Source organism: Astatotilapia calliptera, chromosome 10 (assembly GCF_900246225.1).
Source record: "Astatotilapia calliptera chromosome 10, fAstCal1.2, whole genome shotgun sequence".
In the NCBI taxonomy this organism is placed as follows: Eukaryota; Metazoa; Chordata; class Actinopteri; order Cichliformes; family Cichlidae; genus Astatotilapia; species Astatotilapia calliptera.
This window is the reverse complement of record NC_039311.1, coordinates 9,170,570-9,193,221: the sequence shown is the minus strand read 5'-3', so window position 1 is coordinate 9,193,221 and position 22,652 is coordinate 9,170,570. Positions and strand designations below refer to the sequence as shown.

The 22,652-nt window shown below is 39.7% G+C and overlaps 1 protein-coding gene across 9 annotated transcripts in view; it reads left to right on the top strand.

Annotated features, from left to right (window-relative positions):
* Positions 1-21,769, top strand: part of acaca (acetyl-CoA carboxylase alpha) — a 33,431-nt gene extending 11,662 nt beyond the window's left edge. For 4 of the 9 annotated variants that reach the window (XM_026181382.1, XM_026181379.1, XM_026181383.1 and 1 more), the window contains exons 19-55: positions 44-190; positions 269-457; positions 822-922; positions 1,059-1,147; positions 1,286-1,410; positions 1,514-1,627; positions 2,418-2,531; positions 2,653-2,742; positions 2,855-2,973; positions 5,245-5,268; positions 5,683-5,832; positions 6,150-6,293; positions 6,392-6,494; positions 6,587-6,694; positions 6,846-6,902; positions 7,192-7,236; positions 8,365-8,406; positions 9,009-9,224; positions 9,345-9,500; positions 9,594-9,818; positions 10,629-10,784; positions 10,880-11,026; positions 11,402-11,671; positions 12,129-12,226; positions 12,396-12,516; positions 12,675-12,785; positions 14,821-14,964; positions 15,067-15,187; positions 16,151-16,247; positions 16,383-16,479; positions 16,586-16,721; positions 16,796-16,973; positions 17,062-17,174; positions 17,822-17,976; positions 18,738-18,908; positions 19,940-20,076; positions 20,219-21,769. In XM_026181382.1, coding sequence (XP_026037167.1) covers positions 44-190; positions 269-457; positions 822-922; positions 1,059-1,147; positions 1,286-1,410; positions 1,514-1,627; positions 2,418-2,531; positions 2,653-2,742; positions 2,855-2,973; positions 5,245-5,268; positions 5,683-5,832; positions 6,150-6,293; positions 6,392-6,494; positions 6,587-6,694; positions 6,846-6,902; positions 7,192-7,236; positions 8,365-8,406; positions 9,009-9,224; positions 9,345-9,500; positions 9,594-9,818; positions 10,629-10,784; positions 10,880-11,026; positions 11,402-11,671; positions 12,129-12,226; positions 12,396-12,516; positions 12,675-12,785; positions 14,821-14,964; positions 15,067-15,187; positions 16,151-16,247; positions 16,383-16,479; positions 16,586-16,721; positions 16,796-16,973; positions 17,062-17,174; positions 17,822-17,976; positions 18,738-18,908; positions 19,940-20,076; positions 20,219-20,345 — 4,737 coding nt within the window. In that variant the 3' untranslated portion in view covers positions 20,346-21,769. The remainder of the gene's footprint in view (positions 1-43; positions 191-268; positions 458-821; positions 923-1,058; positions 1,148-1,285; positions 1,411-1,513; positions 1,628-2,417; positions 2,532-2,652; positions 2,743-2,854; positions 2,974-5,244; positions 5,269-5,682; positions 5,833-6,149; positions 6,294-6,391; positions 6,495-6,586; positions 6,695-6,845; positions 6,903-7,191; positions 7,237-8,364; positions 8,407-9,008; positions 9,225-9,344; positions 9,501-9,593; positions 9,819-10,628; positions 10,785-10,879; positions 11,027-11,401; positions 11,672-12,128; positions 12,227-12,395; positions 12,517-12,674; positions 12,786-14,820; positions 14,965-15,066; positions 15,188-16,150; positions 16,248-16,382; positions 16,480-16,585; positions 16,722-16,795; positions 16,974-17,061; positions 17,175-17,821; positions 17,977-18,737; positions 18,909-19,939; positions 20,077-20,218) is intronic. The other 5 variants (XM_026181380.1, XM_026181384.1, XM_026181385.1 and 2 more) reach the window with 5 other exon arrangements.
* Positions 21,770-22,652: the final 883 nt, after the last annotated feature.

Genomic DNA, 22,652 nt, shown 5'->3' with positions numbered 1-22,652 from the left:
ATCCAGTGACTTATTAGTAATCGGTATTTGTATTGTCTCACAGGCTGAGCTCTACACAGGGACCCTGCCTTCTATCCAGGCAGTAGCTTTGAGAGGAGAGAAGCTGCACAGAGTTTTCCATAACACACTGGGTCATCTTGTCCACATGATGAATGGCTATTGTCTACCTGAGCCTTTCTTCAGTGCTAAGGTAAGAATTCATGTACACCAGTGTGCACACCAGCATTACTTTGCTTAGTCTTGAACACACTTCTTGTGTCTCTCCTAGTTGAAAGAATGGGTGGAAAGGGTAATGAAAACCATGCGCGATCCTTCTTTACCACTGTTGGAGCTTCAAGACATCATGACGAGTGTTTCAGGTCGCATCCCCCCTGCTGTGGAGAAGGCCATCAAGAAGGAGATGGCTCAGTATGCCAGCAACATAACTTCTGTGCTTTGCCAGTTCCCCAGCCAGCAGGTGCATCACAGACACTTGCACATGAACCACATATTTCTTACTACACATACCTTATCAGCTTTTCAGACCTGAGCTCCTTATACAGTTACAGCCCACTTTCATGTGACCATTTTTTAAAAATGTATTTTGAAAACAATGAACCCAGTGGCTTCATGCAGAATGAAAGTGCCATATCTAGGTGCGGATGTGTGTGAGTGACAAATAGATTTGTGGTCCAGAATTTCATGTAGCTTTTAAATTTCTTTACATAGCCTGTAACACACACTTGTTAAGGAACGCGTTGTCAGTGCCAAAGGGATTAAATGCTTATCAGTCTCCACTGCTGGTGGGATTAAATGCTTATTGTTTCTTCCTTTGTTTCCAGATTGCAAACATACTGGACAGCCATGCAGCTACTCTTAACAAGAAATCAGAGAGAGAAGTCTTCTTTATGAACACACAAAGCATTGTTCAGCTGGTGCAGAAGTGAGCAACATACTTTTTATCTAAATATCACCAAGTTTTAATCCTAGGGTTTAAAGTAAATGTTTTGTCTGTGTGCTTTATCTGCACAACAGCATACATTTTTCTTGTAAGACCAGAATGTTTTTGTGTCTAACAGGTACCGCAGCGGCATCAGAGGTCACATGAAGGCTGTCGTGATGGACTTGCTTAGACAATATTTAAAAGTAGAGATCCAGTTTCAGAATGGTGAGAAACAGTGACTTGACACTTTCTTGCTTGGATAGCAGAAACATTGCATTAGCATATTCTCACCACTTGATGGTGCTCTTAAACCTCAAGTTTCCTGTCCAGTTTTTACCAACGCTCTTATCTATCTGTCAACAGGACACTACGATAAGTGTGTCTTTGCACTGCGTGAGGAAAACAAGGGTGACATGGCCAATGTGCTCAATTATATCTTTTCCCATGCTCAAGTCACCAAGAAGAATCTACTTGTTACTATGCTGATTGTAAGTATCCATTCTTACTGATTTAGAAATCTCTATAAAAAAGTGATTTTCAGCAGTCGTGCCTTTTATCATATTCTTCTTCTTCCTCTTCTTCTCCATGCAGGACCAGCTCTGTGGCCGTGATCCAACACTAACTGATGAATTGATGGCCATTTTGACTGAACTCACCCAGCTCAGCAAGACAACCAATGCAAAGGTGGCGCTGCGTGCTCGGCAGGTCAGAATTGAACTCCTAATCTTGTTTGACATACTACAATGAAATAACAGAATTTAAAAAAACAAAACAAAACTGTACAGCAATGAAGAAGTACTATTCGGAAACTAAAAGAAGTTAGTTGAAAAAAAAAAAAGATCTAAAAGCCTGATTGTTTAGCTGAAAAGCTTTTGAAGTGGCAGAGGCTGTGGATTGGCTCAGGTGATGCCTAATTGGTAGGACTGTGGATTTTTTAACCTCTGGCGTAGCCTGACATGCACTTTTAAGATAATTTGCAGCAACATGGGCCTTAAACTCTGTGATTGTTCTGTTGAGCAGTAATGTGCCCTGTAAGCACAGCATGAAACAAAATGTCATAGTTTGTAGTTGTATCTAGCTTGCTCATTTTAGTAATGCAATAGCTAATATTCATCCATACATCTCTGACAGTCTGTGTAGAGAGAAGTTTTTTCTCTTTGCTGTTTTATTAAAAGTAACTGTTTGTCAAAGTGCAACATCAAAGCTCAGAATCACCTGTGATCGCTGAGCAATACAGAAACACCAACACAACTATGAATGTAACTCACTACCAGACTTTATTTATTTAGTATTTTCCCACCAGATGTCACTATATGCTCTCAATTTCTTTAAAAATAAATATAAATATAAAGTAAAACATGTGACACATTAGCACAACAAAGTGTGTAGCTGAAACAGTGTAAAGGTTGACACTGTCAGAAAATGTAAAGGAAAGCATAATTAAGTAGTGTTTGCTGTGCTATACCTGAAGAGCACATTTATCTTATTCTTCCAGGTGTTGATAGCTTCCCACCTTCCCTCTTATGAGCTACGACACAACCAGGTGGAGTCAATCTTTCTCTCTGCCATCGATATGTATGGGCACCAGTTCTGCATTGAGAACCTTCAGGTGAGCATTAAAGGGCAAGAGCAGTAGTTGTGGCTGTGCATGTGTTTCACAACAACAGACAAAATGTCCAAGGTGTATGATTATACTTTTTTTTTTTTCTTTGTTATTTTTCTTTCTCTAGAAACTGATCCTTTCAGAGACATCCATCTTTGACGTTCTCCCCAACTTCTTCTACCACAGTAATCAGGTAGTCAGGATGGCCGCCCTGGAGGTGAGAGGAATAAGAGTCTTGTTTATTAATCAGTTTCTCTGAATTTAAGTTGAACAAACTTTACAAGCACTTCACATATCTGACCAGCATTGCCTGTCTTCAATAATGTCAGGTGTATGTTCGGAGAGCATACATCGCCTACGAGCTCAACAGTGTTCAGCATCGACAACTGAAGGACAACACATGTATAGTAGAGTTTCAGTTCATGCTTCCCACTTCACATCCCAACAGGTATTGCTCATGAAAATAGCTGAAACGCGTACATGTGCATTACTATTCTGCTGTCCTGACCCCCTCCTTTCCCCAGGACGCTGTGCCATCAGTAATTCTACTCTTACTCTCATGTTAAATTTTTCATTAAAAGTTAGCTTTTATCAAAATTGCTTGCAAGGTGACAACACAACAATAATAATATTAGTCTGCGTGTTAGCAGCGGGACCTGCAATGATGTGCTGCAGTTGCTGCTTATGCCTGTGTTTCTAAATAGAGGAACCTGAATTTTTTCCTGTCTTACAGTTTTCTACAACATTTTATTTATTTTATTTTATTTTTGACATCCCAACTCAAGGTGTAGCATGGCTGCATAAAATTTTCATGACCTATTATACTGTAACTGTTAAAAGATAAAGAATACTTATTATTAAGTACAGTGGATATAAATAGCATACTCACCCTAGTTAAAATGCCAAGCATCTGAGAAATAAAAATTAAAACCACAATAAATAATTCTCAACTTTTGGTACCTTTAATGTGACCTATAACCTGTACAATTCAATTGAAGAAACAAATCAGCATAATAAGCTGGTTGCATAAATGTGCACAACCTTTAATTCAGCTGTCTGCAAGAAACTTGAAGGGTTTCTTGTGACTGGTGGTAGAAATGTTTCGAGTTCTGTCCACTCCACTAACACTTAAGTTTCCAGCTAAAGAAAAGCAGCTCCAAAGCATGATACTGCCAACACCGTGCTTCACTTTAAGTACGGTCATGCATAGAGTGGTTTTAGCACCAAACGTTCTGTATGAAATTGTGCCAAAAAGTTCAACCTTCAGACCGTATCACATTTTCCCACAAGCTTTTAGGAGACTTGTGTATGGATGTTTTCTTTGTCAGAATAGGCTTCAGTCTTGCAACACTAGCCCATAGTCTAGACATGGTGTAAATGTCAGCAAAATCTTATTAGGACAGCTGAACTTTATGCGAGGTTAACGAGAGTCTCTAATTGATGACAACTGTGTACTCAAGAAAACTGAATGCCACGTTTAAATTAAAAGGTGCTCCAGTAATGTACTAGTTTTAGAGGTGTGCATTTTTATGCAGCCAGCTTATTTTTTATGTTTACATTTTTTTCCCCATAACAGATTGGTTTGTTTTTCTCTTGAGTCGTACAAGTTATAGGTCACAATAAAGGTGGGAAGAATTTTTATAATGATTTATTGTTGTCTCATTATTTTTCCCCCAGCAGGGATGTGTGCACTTTTTATATCCACGGTCCCTGTTTTTTTTGGGTTTGTTTTTTTTTCCTACCTCTGTGTCACTGTTCGCCATTGTTTTTCCTGTAAATGTTGTCATGTGCAAAAAAAGAAGGTATTTTTCACCACTGAAAATACTTTTCTTGGTTTGTTAAAACAGGACTGAGCAATTAAGCAATTGAGAATCAAGAGTTTCAGGTCACGTGCTCTTGCTTAAGTTCTGAGGGGGAAAAAAAAAACATCTGGCACAAAAAAAGTCAGAAGTTATTGTACGTGCTCAGTATTTGAAAAGGTTTTTAACAGACACAGTACTGTGGCATTTCTGTTGCACTCACTCAGTTTCAGCAGCTGGGTTCAGTTCGTCCATGTGTGATTGCATGTTTTGTGTATTTTTTGTTTGTTTCAATGCATTTGCTTGTGGTTACTAAGTAGTGCTTATTTTTTTGAAATCCTTGCACTCATCCATCCGCATGCTTGTGTTTTACTGTGTATAAATTAACCTTCATTTTTGCATCATAATTTGTAACATACGGAACGGCATGAGAGTGTGATGTGATCCGCTCTTTGTTCAGAGTTAGTCTCTGAACAGGGTTTGTTTGTTTCTTTTTGGATCACGTGATGCATGTGTAGAGGAAGCAGTTAAGTAGCAAAATGTGTGTTTATTGTGAGAAAGAGTTATTTACCATAATTTTACCATTCATTACATCCATTTCTATATGCAGTGGATGCATACAAGATTCTGAAACTCCACCCATGAAATTTTCCAGTCCCCCCCCCCCCCCCCCCCCCCCCTTCCCAAACACACACACACATACAGAGCACCAAGGATACAAATGTAATTGGCTGCATTTACATCAGATGTGTTTCTCGTTAATCTTTTTATGTGTGAAGTCACAGAATAATTTGGTTGTTCCTGGTGCAAAAATATGTTAAGGGACACATATAATCACATGCACACATTGCTACACCTTAAATGTCTTCCTTCTGATGCCTGTCACTAACCACTTGATAATCAATGTTATTTGATTGCAGAGGGAACATCCCCACTCTAAACAGGTAAAACATTCTTTTAATTGCATCCACTACCGGTGACTAGCTAGCTGGATGAATAAAGCTGTAATTCAAGTTGAGATTAATTATCTAGTTGTTGGTTATAAAGCTGTTTTATTTGTTTAGATTTAGTAACTTTGGTCTAGTCTGGTTGATAATTGCAGAGTAATTTAATTTTACTGACATCTGCATGGCCTATGGCATTCAACCTTTCTGCCAAAAAATGTCTTTACTGATGGGTGCCTGTTTCTGTTGAAATGACTGCTCTGTATCTAACTGCTGTGTGTATGTGCTTCAGTATTGTGCAAGTTTAAGATAACTTATGTATGTCATATAGTTTAAGATGATCACATAAAATTTTGGTAGAAATCATATACTAGTACGCATCTCCAAAACTGAAACCTCTGACTGTCCTGCCAGGAAAATGTTTCCTTCAGTCCTGGAAAATCTTAAAGTCATGGACACTAAATTAGAGGAAACTAAACCCCAGGACCCTAAAGCACCAGAAAATGAATCACAGGATGATAATGCTGAGAAGAAAAATGCATCAGATTTGGATACTGTGGACAGGTTTGACACATAAGACCTCTCGAGTGCTTATACAAGCTGTAACTTTGGGGTTGCCTGCTTACAATCAAAGGACTAACACACATCAAAATGAAACTTGGATACTTGAGGGGTCATTCTGGTGGTTTTACGTGGTCTTGTTCACTGCAAAGCGGTGTTATCGTAACAGGATATATCTAAATGTCCTTGCCTACGGTATAGCTCTTTTCCTATGTTCATTCCTTGGTGGTGTTTTGTCACTACTTGTTTTTTTTGTTTGTTTTGTTTGTTTGTTTTTTAACATTCAAGCCTTTTTTAATATTTCTCTGTCTACACCTTAGGATGTCATTCTCATCCAACCTGAATCACTACGGCATGGTGCACATGGCCAGTGTGAGCGACGTTCTGCTTGACACGTCTTTTACACCACCCTGCCAGCGCATGGGAGCCATGGTGGCTTTCCGCAGCTTCCAGGAGTTCACCAAGTCAGTCCTTGTGTAAAAAAATTCTAAACTTGAGTGGTTTTTATTGGGAGGTAAAAGTATCACTAATCGTTTTTATATATTTTTTAAATATTTTATAGGAACATAACGGATATGTTGAGCTGCTTCTCTGACTCTCCTCCACAAAGTCCAACCTTCCCAGAAGGAGGCAATCCCGTGCTGTACGGTGAAGAGGACAACAAGGTGAAGAGGGCAGACTTGTACTAGTCACTAGCCTGTCACTGACCCCTATAACTAAGGATTCGAATTAGATGTGTATTTGCTTTGTTACCCAGAGTATCCAGGATGAGCCTATCCATATCCTGAATGTTGCTATAAAGACTGACAGCGACATTGATGATGATGGCCTGGCAGCTATGTTCCGGGAATTCACTCAGTCAAAGGTGGGAGACATCTACAGCAAAAACCTTGTATCTTGTCAGTTAAGAAAATGGATTAGAATATATGAGATGACTTAGCTTGTTCTTATCATCCTGACTATAAATATATATATTTATTTTAATTTTTTTTAACAAAATTTTTTTCTTATTCCAGAAATCTCTGCTGTTTGAACACGGCATCCGAAGGTTGACTTTCCTCGTGGCTCAAAAGGTGAGGCTTCTGATTTAAAACTTAAAACTCAGAAAACCATCTATCTTCACCATCAGCTGCCTTGCATGCCATCAGTTCGGCACTACTGAACCGCATGTACCAAAATATCAGAAATAAACTGAGCTTGCATCTGACCTTTTTGTTATCACTAATATTTTATTAATTTGTTATGTGTGGCAATACTGTAGTAATTGTGGTAATAATTTGCATTTGAAATTTAGCTGGTTTTCCTCTTTTGTCTCTGTATCTCCTTCTGCATGCCTTGCTTTTGCTGCATTTTTGATGACAGGATTTCAGGAAGCAAGTCAACTGTGAGGTGGACCAAAGGTTTCATGTAAGTAATGGAAGGCAGAAGAATTCTGTCGTCAACAGTGCATTTGTTTCACAACCAACACAAATTACATAGAAAGTGCAAAATATCACTGTAGATGTTGTTGGAAACGCCACCTACAGGAGGTAGATTAATGATAGTGTATTAACATGCATACACTAATTCTGTTTAGCACAGACTTTTTTAATCTTTGCCATCCTGCAGCTGCTTTTTGTTTGTTTGTTTGTTTGTTTGTTTTTTTACAGCTCTGTTATACCAGCTTAAATAAATCACACAGATTGTGAGCTCATCATTTTTAGATGGAAATGCCCTATTAGTGATGGGACCACACATTTTAGCCACATAAGAGTTTGAACCCCCAGATGTAGCAGTTTTGTGATGTACCATTTGTCTTTCAGAGTTTGACATATTATCAAGAGACCAGTTGCATTTAGATGACAGGGATTTGAATAGAAAAGACAAAGTCATTGTCATAATAACAGATGTCCCTATCATTGTGGCCGCTACTGTTTTATGCATGCTCACTCTGAAAAGATTTTTCTTCAGTTCACTATATTGCAGTGGGTCATTTGCAATCAGTGTTAAATCATAGCTATGAAGGTTTACACTGTGTATACTTTTGCAGTCATCTGATTATTATGTAGCTTGTGGTGTGATGAGGGCGTCTCCAATCCATCTGGCATTATTTTGGCAAGTGGGAGACTTCATGTGATAACATCAGACAGGCCTACCAGGCATTATTCAGAGAATCACTGGATCTCTGAAAGGAGGACATGTTTTATGCATTAGAATGTAATGGGTGCTTATATGTTGAGCCCATTGCTATTATTATGTTAGCCCTCTGCTTTGGTGAATACATAGTGATTTCTTGATAGGTAAATTATCGCAGTAAAAGAACACAGGGCCCCCTGCGTGTCGATTAAGGTCCTAATTGTGACTGTTCCTTTCCATATAGCTATTTCAGCAAAGATCATAATGGCTTTTTTTGAGCTGCTGTAATTAGGCACAGTTGGTGAAAGTCTAATTAATTTGTCATTCTTAACACAGAATTGCTGTCTTTATAGAAAATGTAATCTGTTATGTACAACATTTTGATTAATTTATTTCTTTGTCTTATGATTATTTACACAGAGGGAATTTCCTAAATTTTTCACATTCCGTGCCAGGGACAAGGTAGGTGCTCACATAACACAAATCCAAATCATCACTGTCATATAAAATGTATTTTTGCTTAAATGTCAAGTTAATGTTGAGCCTATGGAGAAGGGACCTCTATTGGAAAGCTGAATATACTGTGTATTTAATGCACATGTATGTCGGATTATTCCCATGACAATGAAACAGCCTGTTTAGGGAAAAAAAACAGACTGACCACCCGTTCCAAGCAGTGTTAACTTTCATTCAGTTGCAGTCAGTGATGGCTCTTCATTTCTGCTACTCCTGATAGTTTCACTACAATGACATGACTAAAACTCATTAAACTAATGAACTCTTTAATTATGTCCCCCATTTAAGAGAAATGACACCCATTAGCAGCTTTCTGAGATTGATATTGCCCATGACTTAATTTACTTAATACAGTGTGTGGCTCATGGGCGTCTTTTTACACTTAAACCAACTGAGCAATCGTGAAATTGCCAATTTAAACTGTGTCTGTTAATGTTAGAGGTGCTAGTTAAGAAAAAAACTGAGGTGCTCAGTAAAATATTGAAACAAACTTGTCTCTGCAGGACTGTGTTACTGTTTGTTATTGTATCCTGTCTGTGTCTCAATAGTTTGAGGAGGACCGGATCTATCGTCATTTAGAGCCTGCATTAGCATTCCAGCTGGAGCTCAACCGCATGCGGAATTTTGCTCTCACTGCCATTCCATGTGCCAATCACAAGATGCACCTGTATCTGGGTGCAGCCCGAGTGGAGGTGGGCACAGAAGTTACGGACTACCGTTTCTTTGTCCGTGCCATTATCCGCCACTCTGATCTGGTAACAAAGGTAAGATTACAAGCTTGGTTTTGGATGAGAAACTTTCTATTTTTTGCCTTTAATTTTTAGCCCCCAAATTCTGCCGTGTTCGATGCTGTTGAGATTTATTTTTTCCTCCTCTTTTATTAGGAGGCCTCCTTTGAATACCTTCACAATGAAGCAGAGCGCCTGCTGCTGGAAGCTATGGATGAACTGGAGGTGGCTTTCAACAACACAACTGTGCGAACTGACTGTAACCATATCTTCCTCAACTTTGTCCCTACAGTCATCATGGACCCATCAAAGGTCTGGGAAAATATTACCCACAAATATCTGATTGACAGAGTAAATTACTGCCACTGTGTTTGCTTCCTGCTAATCTTTTCCTGTGAACTTCAGATCGAGGAGTCTGTGCGCTCCATGGTGATGCGTTACGGCAGCCGTCTGTGGAAGCTTCGAGTCCTGCAGGCCGAGTTGAAGATTAACATCCGCTTGACTCCAACGGGGAAGCAAATTCCCATCCGCCTCTTCCTTACAAATGAATCTGGCTACTACCTGGATATCAGCCTCTACAAGGAGGTCACTGATGCCCGAACGGGACAGGTGGGGCCCAAAGACCGACAGGTGGGGCACTCATACATCATCCATCTCATCTCCTTATTGTCCATTCACTGGTAAAGGGCATCAGCTCCTTCCTGGAAACCTCAGCTTGTAGAGTACAATTTACCAGACTCTGTTGTAAATTTCGTAGTTGTATATATCATAATAGAAACTTCAAGTTTTTATTATTTGGAGTAGAGATCCAGTATGGTGTCTTGCCCATAGCCCATTGGACAGTTCTTTTAGCAATATCTTTTTTCTAAACTCAGGTAACTCAGGTAAGATATGCGAGATTCATCAATCCAGCCGTCCATTCATCTTTCAGTGGTCACGGCCATCCATTCAGTAGTAAGGCAGTGCTGAAGAGATGAAAGCTACATGAAGCAATGAAGGAAGATTTCTGTCATCTTCAACACATTTCATGTCTTATTTTTGTCTTTTTCCCATGTTTGCTCTGTGGTGGCTTTAATGGTTCCATTATATAAGAGATTCACAGTTTGTTTTTTATGTGAAGACTGTTATATGGTTACCAACAAAAGTGACAGCTCGAAGTGTTTTAGCTGTACTCATTTCATGCATTAAAATGTAATATTGTTGGGAGGATAAATAATGAAGTAATAACACATACTAAAGTTGCAACATAGTGAGAGCGCTACATGAGAGGAATTCTTTTGATGTCCAGTAACTATGAGAAGTGCTTTTAATCATTATCACGTTTTTTTTAGTTGTTTTTTTTTTTCCTGTCATGTGTTTTCATCTTGATTTCATCTTAATGCCAAGGTTGTTGAAGAGATCATTGTATCACTAAAGTGACCACTTCTGGCCTTTTTCCAGATTATGTTCCAAGCATATGGAGACAAGCAGGGCCCCTTGCATGGCATGCTCATCAATACACCATATGTTACCAAAGACCTGTTGCAGTCTAAACGCTTCCAAGCACAATCTCTGGGCACCACCTATGTCTATGACTTTCCAGAAATGTTCAGACAGGTACTGTACAAAAACGTGCCTATTATATTTAGCTTCTGCTTAGATGTACTAAATAATAACATATTAACATGCTGCCTATTTTATCCTATCTTCAGGCTCTGAAAAAGCTTTGGCATTCATGTCAGGCTTTTGCCGACTTACCTCAGTGTCCTCTTCCTTCTGAGCTGCTCACCTTCACAGAGCTGGTTCTTGATGCTCAAGGTCAGCTGGTACAGATGAATCGACTGCCAGGGGGCAACGAGGTCCGTGTTTAAGCTTGAAGCATGAAAACAAACCTTGAAAAGCAGGAATTTTTGACATTGACATTTTTTGACACACTCGCCTCTTATTTCAGAATGTACACATTTTCTTTTGCTCTGATGCAATAAAGATGGTAGTATAGATAAATAGATGACTGTATATATTATACTTCTATTTATTCCAAAGATGTAAAGCTGCGTTCTGATTCTGTCTTGATTCAACAAATATGGAGGATTTCACACTTTTTATTCCACCGTTGAGCAAACATGGTCAAAATCAGAAAAACAACTATGCAGCTAATGTGGATTATTTATTGTCTAATACTTACAGATATTCTGTATTTATTGGGTTAAAGTTTCCCTATTTGATCTCTCCAGATTGGCATGGTGGCATGGCGGATGACCCTGCGAACCCCAGAGTACCCAGCAGGACGTGAGATCATTGTCATAAGCAATGACATCACACACAAGATAGGCTCCTTTGGGCCCCAGGAGGACATGCTGTTCCTGCGAGCCTCAGAGATGGCTCGGGAAAGTGGCATCCCCCGACTCTATATTGCGGCCAACAGCGGTGCACGCATCGGTCTGGCAGAGGAAATCAGACATATGTTTCATGTGGCCTGGCAAGATCCAGCTGATCCTTACAAGGTCAGCCAGCAGAGTCTCAGAGACATTAGGCTATACTTAAACTTTAATTTAAATTTGTATAGAATTTTTTTTTTTTATTTTAAGTGAAATCCACTAATCACTATTTGTAGATAATTATTGAGAATATCGTAATATTCCTAATACTTATTTTAGTAAGTTTTAGTTATTTAGTTTTCCATAATTCTAAAAGATTTTTTTGTTTCAGAATTGCTGTCATTATCTCAGTGTATTTGCATTTGAAGGTTTATTATTATGTATTAAGTTTTGTTTTTTGTTTTTTACTAAAGGTGTAGTATATAAATTCTGAGACTAATCTGTTCTCTCAATTTTTTTTTTTGTTCCTTTTTTTCTGTCTTTAAAAAAAAAGTTTCCTGACTTTTTGTCTGCTGCATCTTCATTTTTGTCAATTTTTAAGCTGTCAACCTTATTTCAGTTGCATGTTTTGTTTTTCCTACAGGGTTTCAAGTATCTCTACCTCACACCTCAGGATTACAAGAAGGTTTCAGCTCTAAACTCAGTGCATTGCGAACATGTGGAGGATGAGGGTGAATCGAGGTAATTTTTTTTTTTTTAAGTATGCATTAATAGTTAATTTTGTATGTGAGGATATGATTTTATAAGCTTGTAATCTTCAAGCTTCAAACACAAGATGTGACAGATTGAGACAAAGGTAAGAGGGGGTCATCGCATCTGGATTTGAGTGAATGTATGTGTTGTCACGCAGGTACAAGATCACTGACATTATAGGTAAAGATGAGGGGCTGGGTGTGGAGAATCTGAGAGGGTCGGGAATGATTGCCGGAGAATCCTCTCTGGCTTACGAGGAGATCATCACGATGAATCTGGTAAGATTCAAGTGCGCACTTGTGTGAAAACACACATTCATATATGTAGTCTTCTGCTTTGCCTTGAGTTTGTATGTTCTGTTAAGAAGAAAGACTTGCTGTATGTAAAGACGTGAAAAGCTGGATGGTTGCTTATTGGAAATCTTGCACTCCTCTAGGTCACATGCCGAGCCATAGGTATTGGAGCCTATCTGGTGAGGCTTGGACAGAGGACCATACAAGTGGACAACTCCCACATCATCCTTACTGGAGCTGGAGCCCTCAATAAGGTGAAATGGGTCATTTTTGTGTAATTTAGATACAGTAGAATACAGTGATGGTGCCTTTCTGCTGTTGTAGAAGAAAAACATGATTGTGTTGTACACATGTGCACTCTGCTTCTCCTGTAATGGGGAGTGAACACCAAATGAGCTGTTTCTAAATTCATATAATTAATGCATCTGCGCTTTAATGAGCAAACCAATATATATTCATTAGTTGACTTTTAAATTTTTTAGCTAATATGGCAGGAAGGTCAAATGGGTCTTTTATGTTTTTCGTCCTTTTTTTGTTTGTTTGTTTGTTTTTTGAATTATGAAAAAAATGTAACAGAAAACGGTGTGTGCTTTGATGATTTTATTTTTATTTTTCGGTTTATATGGCTTGTTCCCCCCTCCCTGTTTGAGCAATTTTGAAGCTCATTCCCTCCACCTCGCTGTGTTCTACTGGGATTCCCTTTCCGATCCCAGCCACAGGCCTGGCTGCCACTCAAAGTGGAATAATTGAAAGCGCACCATGAAGTTGTATTTGCATAGAAATAGAGTGACATGCCAGAGGCTGCAGTGCAGGACACCCATATCATTTGTTTTTAATCAGAATGAAAAGTTTTGCTGATGCAGATTGTTTTTTGGTTTTTTTCTCGCCTGTATACACTTGATTAGTGTGTGTCTGTGTGCGTGTCTGCACGCATCGCTGCCTCCTTTTGGCTTGCTACCCATTGTCTGTCCTTGTCAGTGCATTAAGATGATTTCATTTCAAATTGGATGACAGTTCACAACATGACAAACCATGCAAATGGCCCAATGATGATATATCTATTTGCTGGAAGCTCAATTGTTTTTAGATTGTCCCACTGTTTTGCTCCATTTGTAGGAGCAGCATCACAATAATGGTTACTGACAAATGTCCACAATATAGAGGTGATGAATAGCAACACGTTTTTTTGTTTTTTATTTGGAGAAAATGATTTTAACCAGCAACACTGATTTAAGATTTTTTTTTTTTTTTTTTTTGGCCTGCTCATTTATCATGTGACTTCCTGGCTATTAACTGAAACTTAATAGAGAGCAGGAGGCTACCACCCAGAGATCATCATTTCATTAACTGCTGGAAAGAACTCCTATTTTCATGGGGAATGGATAGTAACTACTAGCACAAATACCCCAGCGAGCTGTTGCTACCACTTGGTGCCTCGTTTTCTTCCTTCCAATCATCTCCCTTCGTTCCTCCGCCTTTGTCTCCTCCTCTTCTCTCCGCAGTGGAATCTTAATGAATCTGGCGATGGCCAGAGGCACAGGGGTTTTGTGTATGTCAAGGTGACTGCAATGTTTCTTGGGGCAGCCAGCTTTCCTGACAGCTTTAGGAGAGTGCCCTAGATTTGTAGCCAGATACATAACCATTAATGGTAATAAAAAAAGTAAATGATGGCTGAAAAGGTGAGAGCTGAGGGTAGGGATTGAGCTCCTCTCTGATTTTTATAGAAGCATGTCAGGGCCCTGCCACCTGTTCTGAGATGCTTATGAAAATAGGGTGGGCTGGAAGTGAGATTTTATGGCTTCAGGTTGGCAAAGGAACAACATGAAGATAAAATAAGTTTGGTGGCTCTAAATGTATACAGATACATTGGTTTTTGTTGCACACCAGAAATGGATGTAAGCCAGTATAATGAATTAGCTTTTCTTGTTAAGAAAGGGACGTGTTAATTCATGCAATGTGTTAGGAAATCGGCTATGAAGAGAAGCAGGCGCTGTCCCCAAAAATGTGACTACTGTGAAAGAGGGGTATCGACAAGGCTGCCGTAACCTGGATTCACAGACTAGAAACTTGTTTACAACACTTCCTGTTGTCAGCCAGTGTTGCGCAACAGTATTCTGACTTAGTTTGAAACTAGTTTTTAAAGGGTAAATCCACATTCTGTTCAATTAAGCGGGAAACTAATGCTTCAGGTTTTGAAACATTGCCTTCATTAGTTGCCTGATCTAAAATAAAATACCTTTGTCAAACATTTCCCCACAAATCCATACATTTGTCCTTTTCCTACATTAGGTGCTGGGCAGAGAAGTGTATACATCCAACAACCAACTCGGTGGAGTTCAGATCATGCACAACAATGGTGTCACTCACTGCACTGTTTGCGATGACTTTGAGGGAGTCTTCACTCTTTTGCAGTGGCTGTCCTACATGCCCAAGGTAACAGCTCGATGTTTAGAACGTATGTAAATATAATAATGTAATGTACAATTTCATTTAATAATGTGATATCATGATCATAATGAGTGATCTTTTCCTCAGTGTAAATCTAGCCCAGTGCCCATCCTCAATGCCAAGGATCCCATAGATCGACTGGTAGAGTTTGTACCTACCAAGGCTCCTTATGACCCTCGCTGGATGTTGGCAGGACGCCCCAGTCAGAGTGAGTGCCTAATGTGGACGTATTTAAATTTGATTATGAAAATGTTTGGACTAGCAAATCAATTCTCGAGTAATATTTGAAGAGTGTGTATTAAAAAAAAATGCAGACCTTCTATTCACTGTAGCTTCTTTGTTACTCTGTATTAAATGCCCAGTTTTATTTACTAGAAATCATCCTATTAATTATTAATGCTATTGATGTTATAATTCTGAACATAGTCAAAAAAAAAGCTGTAGTGATTTGTTTAGCATCTAAGCTCTCAAATCTAAGCTTTGACTATAAAAATAATGTATACACTTCACTTTTCCCCTAATGATCATCAATATTGCTTCATCAGCAGTTGTTAAAAAGTCAAGCCACATTTTCTTTTGTGTTATTTAAAGTAAATATAAAGATTTATTATTTCAGCCTGATAGCCTAAGAGTTAAAGGTTGAAATAATTCATTACAAGAGAAAGGCTATTAAGAAACTAAGCAAGAAACAGTGAAGCCTAACACCATGCCGCCAAAGGCCAGATCAGCACCAAAATTGATGCAGTGTGTTTTACACTGCAGGTCAGGACTGAGCAGGTTCCACATCAGTGTAATTACTGCTTGGGATGGCAAAGAGATCGGGGAACCGTGTGGGAAGCCAGTCAATGTCTGGTAGTGATGAGTGGCCAAGCTTAATTGAATGGTAACCTCTTAGGCTGGGCATGTTTCTTGGGGTGTACAGGCAGAAAAAGAGCTGAGCAAGTCTGCTTATACAGTCATCTATCACGGGCGGTGCCAAGATGACAGATCCTGCGAATATACACGCTGAGTCTGCACACAGAAGAGAGCTAGGGATTTTAAAAATATCACGAGAAGAGAGAATGCTTTTTGGAAGTGGATCTGATTGTGTTGCATTTAGAATTTTCATTAATTAACTTCACTTTTTGCCTTTATTTACTCTGTGCATGTATTCTGCTCTCTCTCAATAAAGCTCCAAAGGGTTCCTGGCAGCTTGGCTTCTTCGACCATGGCTCTTTCATGGAGATCATGCAGCCGTGGGCTCAGAGTGTAGTGGTAGGCAGAGCCAGGTAAGTCCCAAATAAAACCAGGTTACATGTCACTAAACGTTATTGATATACAAAACAAAACAAAAAAATTGATTAGCTTTTAAAAATCATATCAAGGTATTTTGTAGATTTTAACAGTGGATGGCCTCTTTACAGACTCGGTGGGATACCGACTGGAGTTGTTGCTGTGGAAACCAGGTCAGTGGAACTGTCGATCCCAGCTGATCCAGCCAATTTAGACTCCGAGGCTAAGGTAAGGGTCACTGAGTGTGTATATATTCAAGAATGAACAGGCACACAACACATTCACAGACACCTTTGTACTGATACCGCTTCTTTCGTTTTTATTTTATATTTAGCTCATCCAACAGGCAGGACAGGTGTGGTTCCCAGATTCTGCTTTCAAAACTGCTCAGGCCATTAAGGACCTAAACCGGGAGGGCTTACCTCTCATTGTGTTTGCCAATTGGAGGGGCTTTTCTGGAGGGATGAAAGGTACTTCTGCCTCAGTCACCAACCAATTAGTGATTGAACCCCATCTTCATCTAATATGGTTTTATCCTCTTTAGATATGTACGACCAAGTGCTGAAATTCGGGGCCTACATTGTGGATGGGCTGAGAGAGTACAAGCAGCCAGTATTGGTTTATATCCCCCCGCAGGCTGAGCTGAGAGGAGGCTCCTGGGTCGTTATAGATCCCACCATCAACCCCCGGCACATGGAGATGTACGCCGACAAGGACAGCCGGTGAGCTTTGGAGAAAAGGAGGCAGATTTTTATTTTTTATTTTTTTTAATACCTTGTCTTTCCTCACTTAAATCCTTTCTGTTTCCAGAGGTGGTGTGTTGGAGCCTGAAGGGACAGTCGAGATCAAGTTTAGAAGGAAGGATCTGGTCAAGACCATGAGAAGAGTAGATCCAGTCTACATGGGCTTGGCTGAAAAATTGGGTAAGCCCCACACTTGAAATCTGAGTATTCCTCTTTAGGGCTATCTCTCTTCCTCCCTGTTTGGTCTTACCTTCATTTAAGGGAGAAGCAAAAGGTGTGAGCATTTATGCTTTCCCTGTCATTCTTGATTTTGTGTCATCTTTTTTGCATTCCCCTGGGAGATGTCGGTCACAACCTTCCCAGATTAATCACTAGCTCTACTGTCTCTCCCATGCAGACTATTGATTTTTTTTTTCCCCTTTGGACCAATGCTGCAATTGCTTGGAGCTTTCGGCATAGTGATGGTTTACTGTGAGGGTTTTGGGAGCTCATCTGTCTGCTCTGAGAGAAGTGAGGGTTTGGGGGCGGTGCTAGAATAAAACACTATTAGCAGAAGTTGATTCCCAACTACATTCTCATAGAGAACCTGTGTTTATGTATAACATACCAAAGGCAAATACAGGACTACCATGCAACTGCCTGCATAAAAAAAAATATATAGGCTGATAGTACAGAGGTAAACAGAAAATACAGTTACATTATACGTGCTCAGAAATGTAGATAAGCACATGCACTTTTGATTGCTGATCCCTAAATTCAACTTTTTAGAATAATCCAGTGAAATATGCCTAATATGTTTCATGCTATTACTCTGAAACTTCCAACAGGAACCCCAGAGCTGAGCCCTCCTGATCGCAAAGAGCTTGAAACCAAACTTAAGGAGCGTGAGGAGTTTCTTTTGCCCATCTACCATCAGGTGGCTGTACAGTTTGCGGACCTCCATGACACCCCAGGTCGCATGCAAGAGAAGGGGGTCATCACGGTGAGAGCTAACACTATCACGTGTGCACATATGAAGGTGTAGTCTGTGAATAACCTGAAAAGCCCATAGGGGAGTATCAGTCTAGCTGCTGCTGCACCTGCCTAGTGAATAATGTTTGGTCTCAACAGGCTGCGAGATTCATCCTTATAATTATCTTCTGATGACCCTGGTCTATCACCTTAGCAACTACAGAGCAGCCTTAGGCAGACCCCATCTCATTCTGTGCCTTCACAGACCCATCTTTCACATACAAATACACACAGATACACACTTTGCTCACATGACCAGAGGGGTGTTTTACAGATGGATGGCAGTCGGGGTGGTTTTTTTTTTTCTCTTCCCCTCTTTCCTGCCCTACATGCTATATACAGGAGAGGATTATTACCTATTCTAAAGTATACTAGCACGGAAAAGGAGAACAGACATCCTCAGACCATCAGTTCACTGTAATGTGAAGAACAGCATGTGTTATTAACACACCAATCCGCTTTACAACAATTACATTTTAAATGTGTCGAATTAGATTTTATTTTATGAATGAAACCTATAAATTCATTGACATTTGTGTCAAAGCAGACAGTTTTTAAGCCAGGTAATACAGTGGTCTACTTAATTAGTGCTACCTGAGTGCCACACCTTTGGCTTCACTTGATACAGAATTCAATGCTCCACATTAAAATTGGCATTCAGCAGGATTAAAACGTAGCTCTTCATGATACCAGCTCTTTGTAACGCTAGATGCTTGTCTTTTGCCTCTTCAGGATATCCTAGAATGGCAGACATCCCGTCAGTTCTTCTACTGGCGTCTGCGGCGTCTGCTGCTGGAGGAAACCGTAAAGAGGAAGATCCAGGTGGCCAACAGCGAGCTGACAGATGGGCAGATCCAGGCGATGTTGCGCCGCTGGTTTGTGGAGGCCGAGGGGGCTGTAAAGGTAAAAAGTATTTTGTTGGCGTTTTTAGGTTTTGTTGTAAAATCGTTCAATATGTATTGGCTCTGAGTGAAAAGTATGATAATATGGAAGGATGTGGTGGTTCATAAATTTAAAAGTTTGACTTTAGAGAGCGACGGGATCGTGTAGAATTCATTCAAAATAAAAACTTTGAATATTTAAAATACTGGTAAATTCTAGTTATTTTGACAGTAGACTGAAACCAGAATTGTGGAATAACAAAATATCTGTCATGTAGTGAACCTTTTCATCATTTCCACACATCCACACAGGATTGTAGACATTTCTGCTTTTCAGTGCCTTTCATGTTAGATTTTTTTTTTTTTTTGGTAATGTCTCATTGTGTATCGCTCTGTGAAAGTCATCATCTTTCCTTCCTTCCTTCTGTGCTTCCTTGCTTCTAAGGCTCAGAGCTCCAGCCGCTGGGGTGACAGGAGTCGGCTCAGTGTTTGAGATCTCTTAAGAAGTGGCCTTCTTGTTAGCTAATACATTACCCTAATCAGGACTGGCTGTCTTAAGCCACAATTAATCACAGCCCTGGCACGTGCAGATAGGAGAGCAACACGCTGTTTCTTAATTAAAAGCAAACAGATTAAAAATGATTAATAAGGGCGTTAAATGTTCTTGTGGACCTCAAGCAGGACTGTTCATAAAAAGGCAAGAGCCCATTAAACCCCCAAATCTTCACTAAGCCCTCCAGCCTGGCTTTGTTTGGGAACAGAAAATGCCAGCACTCATGAATACTAATTTTTCCATCAGGTCCAGTCAGCAAGACATCAGGCCCCCACTTTGTGCCTGTCCATCTTTTTTGTTGTTGTTGATGTTGATATTTATTTGTTGATTCATGATATTTTGCTAATTTTATCTTTTAATATGGTGTGTAACTTTTAATTGCTTTTACTTCCACTCATTGTTGCATCATGAAAAAAGTGGGATTTTCAGGCTTTATATATGCTTAAATGCTGCATACAATGATTCATTTTCTGTCCTTTAACGCTCTCTGTGTTCTGCAGGCCTATCTGTGGGATAACAATGAAGAAGTGGTGGCATGGCTGGAGAGGCAGCTAGCTGAAGAAGAGGGTGCAAGATCAGTCATTGACGAGAACATCAAGTACATCCGCAGAGACCACATCCTCAAGCAGATTCGCAGGTGATCATTCAAAGCTGTGCAACAGCGCAAACTGCTGCTGAGTGCTGGAATTAAATAGCTCATTTTCTCCTTTCTTAACCTTCATTCGCCCACCTGACAGGCTCATTTTCTTTTGTTTCCCTCTCTTTTTTTTTTCTCCCAGCCTTGTTCAAGCCAATCCAGAGGTTGCCATGGATTCTATTGTGCACATGACCCAGCACATCTCACCTACTCAGAGAGCAGAAGTGGTACGTATCCTGTCCACTATGGAGACATCAGCATCCTCCTAGTGGGGGCCTGTCTTTGCCCATGCTTGGCTTAAAGCCCAGCTTAGGCCATAGTCAGACCTAAACAGAGCCTGGTTCAACCTGATCTGGAGATTGAGGCTAGAGGAGCCAGCGTGATGACCGCTGGCAGCAGCCACGTTGTTAATGAACCGCTGGCAATGATTCTCAGTGATCAAGAGTTGACTGACATCATTTATAACATTTTGTAAATGGCAGTACACATGTGCTAGTGTTTAAGATTAATTCATGTGTTTTGTACTGAAGAGCAATTAAAAGAATGACAATGTAGAAATATCTAGTGAATTTAATTTAATAATACGTTTGGAGTTTACACAGATGACTCGAGAGGATGTCTATGCTTCCATGATAATCCATGCTTTTCAACTGGAGTGTTCCCAAGTATAAATTAAACACGCTGTTCTTAAAAAGACACCTAGGTTTGTGACATACGCTTGCTAAGATTTGCAAGCGTTTGATGACCAGCTCAACAGTGGCGACACATTGATAGAGGAGTTAGAAAGAAAGGTGTTTTTTTTTTACACTCCTAAGCATGGAGCACTTAGTTACTGAACAAAGACAGAATTGAACAGGGGAGCTCAGCAGGGAGCAGCAGAAAGGTCCCTTTTAAACCCCAACTATTGCACAGTTACCCTGCAGTGAGCAATGGGCAGCTCGCCTCACAACAAAACCACAGCTGTCCCCTTCACACAGTAAATGCTGCTTTAGAGGCACTTTAGTGCTTACTGTTCCCTTACATTGCAGCCAGAATCAAGCCTGCATTTGAAATGTTGCATCTAGCATACGTGCAAACATAAATGCACAAAGGGAAACAAACAGTAACGCACGGAGAGTTGACGAAAGCTTGAATACGAAATGGAGACGGAGTTTAAAACGTAAGCTTGCTCAGAAAGATCTTTTTTCCTCTTTCCTCAACAGCTGTTGAGTCTTAAGTTAAGCTTGTTCTAAATTTATGTTTTATTTGTTTGAGTTTCTGTTTTTTTTTTCTAAAGAGATGTATTTGAATTAACAATCAAATGGCCAAATCTTTTAAAAATGTCTGTGAAATGATAAAAGCTACTGTTCACATATACGTTACATTTTAACTGTAATCAACTGTTGCTGAAGTTTTTACGTCTGGTGTATGAAATGTTTTTTATTTTTACCATTTAAACCAGTCTTCTGAATCACATATTCGACTGTATTTGTGTTATGATAGAAAGACAACCTGTTGTTAGGAACTGAGTACATAATGCTAATAATAACAACGGCTAAAGGGCACTACATTGTTAAATTTAGACTTTTGGATCATTGTGTCATTATAATGCCCTGCTGAATACCAATGTTGGCAATGTGAAATGGCTTCATAGTTATTGCTGTGCCTTTTCTGTGTGTGTGTGTGTGTGTGTGTGTGTGTGTGTGTGTGTGTGTGTGTGTGTGTGTGTGTGTGTGTGTGTGTGTGTGTGTGTGTGTGTGTGTGTGTGTGTGTGTGTGTGTGTGTGTGTGTGTGTGTGTGTTGACACCTGTACTGACAAGCTTCCCAGCTGCTTTCTAAGTAACTGGATGTTTCCTAATTGAAGACGGAAAATAATCTCCACTGATGACGATGTGCTCTAAATGTAACTTCAACTTTAAATAAAGCTTACCCAACTTAGTTTAAAGTTTTTTGATTTATTTTTTTTAACAAATGTCTTGTTTTCAAGAATTTATGCTAATTTAATTTGTCAATTATTTTTCTGTATCGATGATTCCGGCGACTGATAATCACATCACTGGAAGCCTCGTTAATTCCAGTAGTCAGAACAAAGTCTGTGACTCTGGAGAGACATTTTCTGATTATTTGAAAATGATAGTCTTCCCATTCCTCAATCCACAGATGATTAAAGTGCCATTTTTCTCTCTGGCTTTTAAACTTCAACAGTATTAAGGAGGATGAAGCAGATCAAACAAATATTGAGGGATCTAGCTCATCCTCCCCTTTTTTCTTCTTTTTTTTTTATTCCGGCTCTTTCTTTCATATCATCCCCTTGGCTCTGTCAACTCTATTACCATGTTACCAACAAATATGTAAGACAAATTGAGTTGCATGCACCCAATACCCACCACAATTATAGACGGCCCAATAAAAGAAATGATTCATTTGGTAGTATAATTGGAAATGTGCCTTGCTTGGTCTTGCTGGTCTCCCAGAGGGTTCTTGCTCATTTGTAGTGGCATGCTAGGCCGATTAATTCTGCTTTTAATCACTGACAAACTGCGAAATCAGGTTCCTCGTCAGCCACTGGAGGGAAGAGGATCAGTAGGTGAAACTGA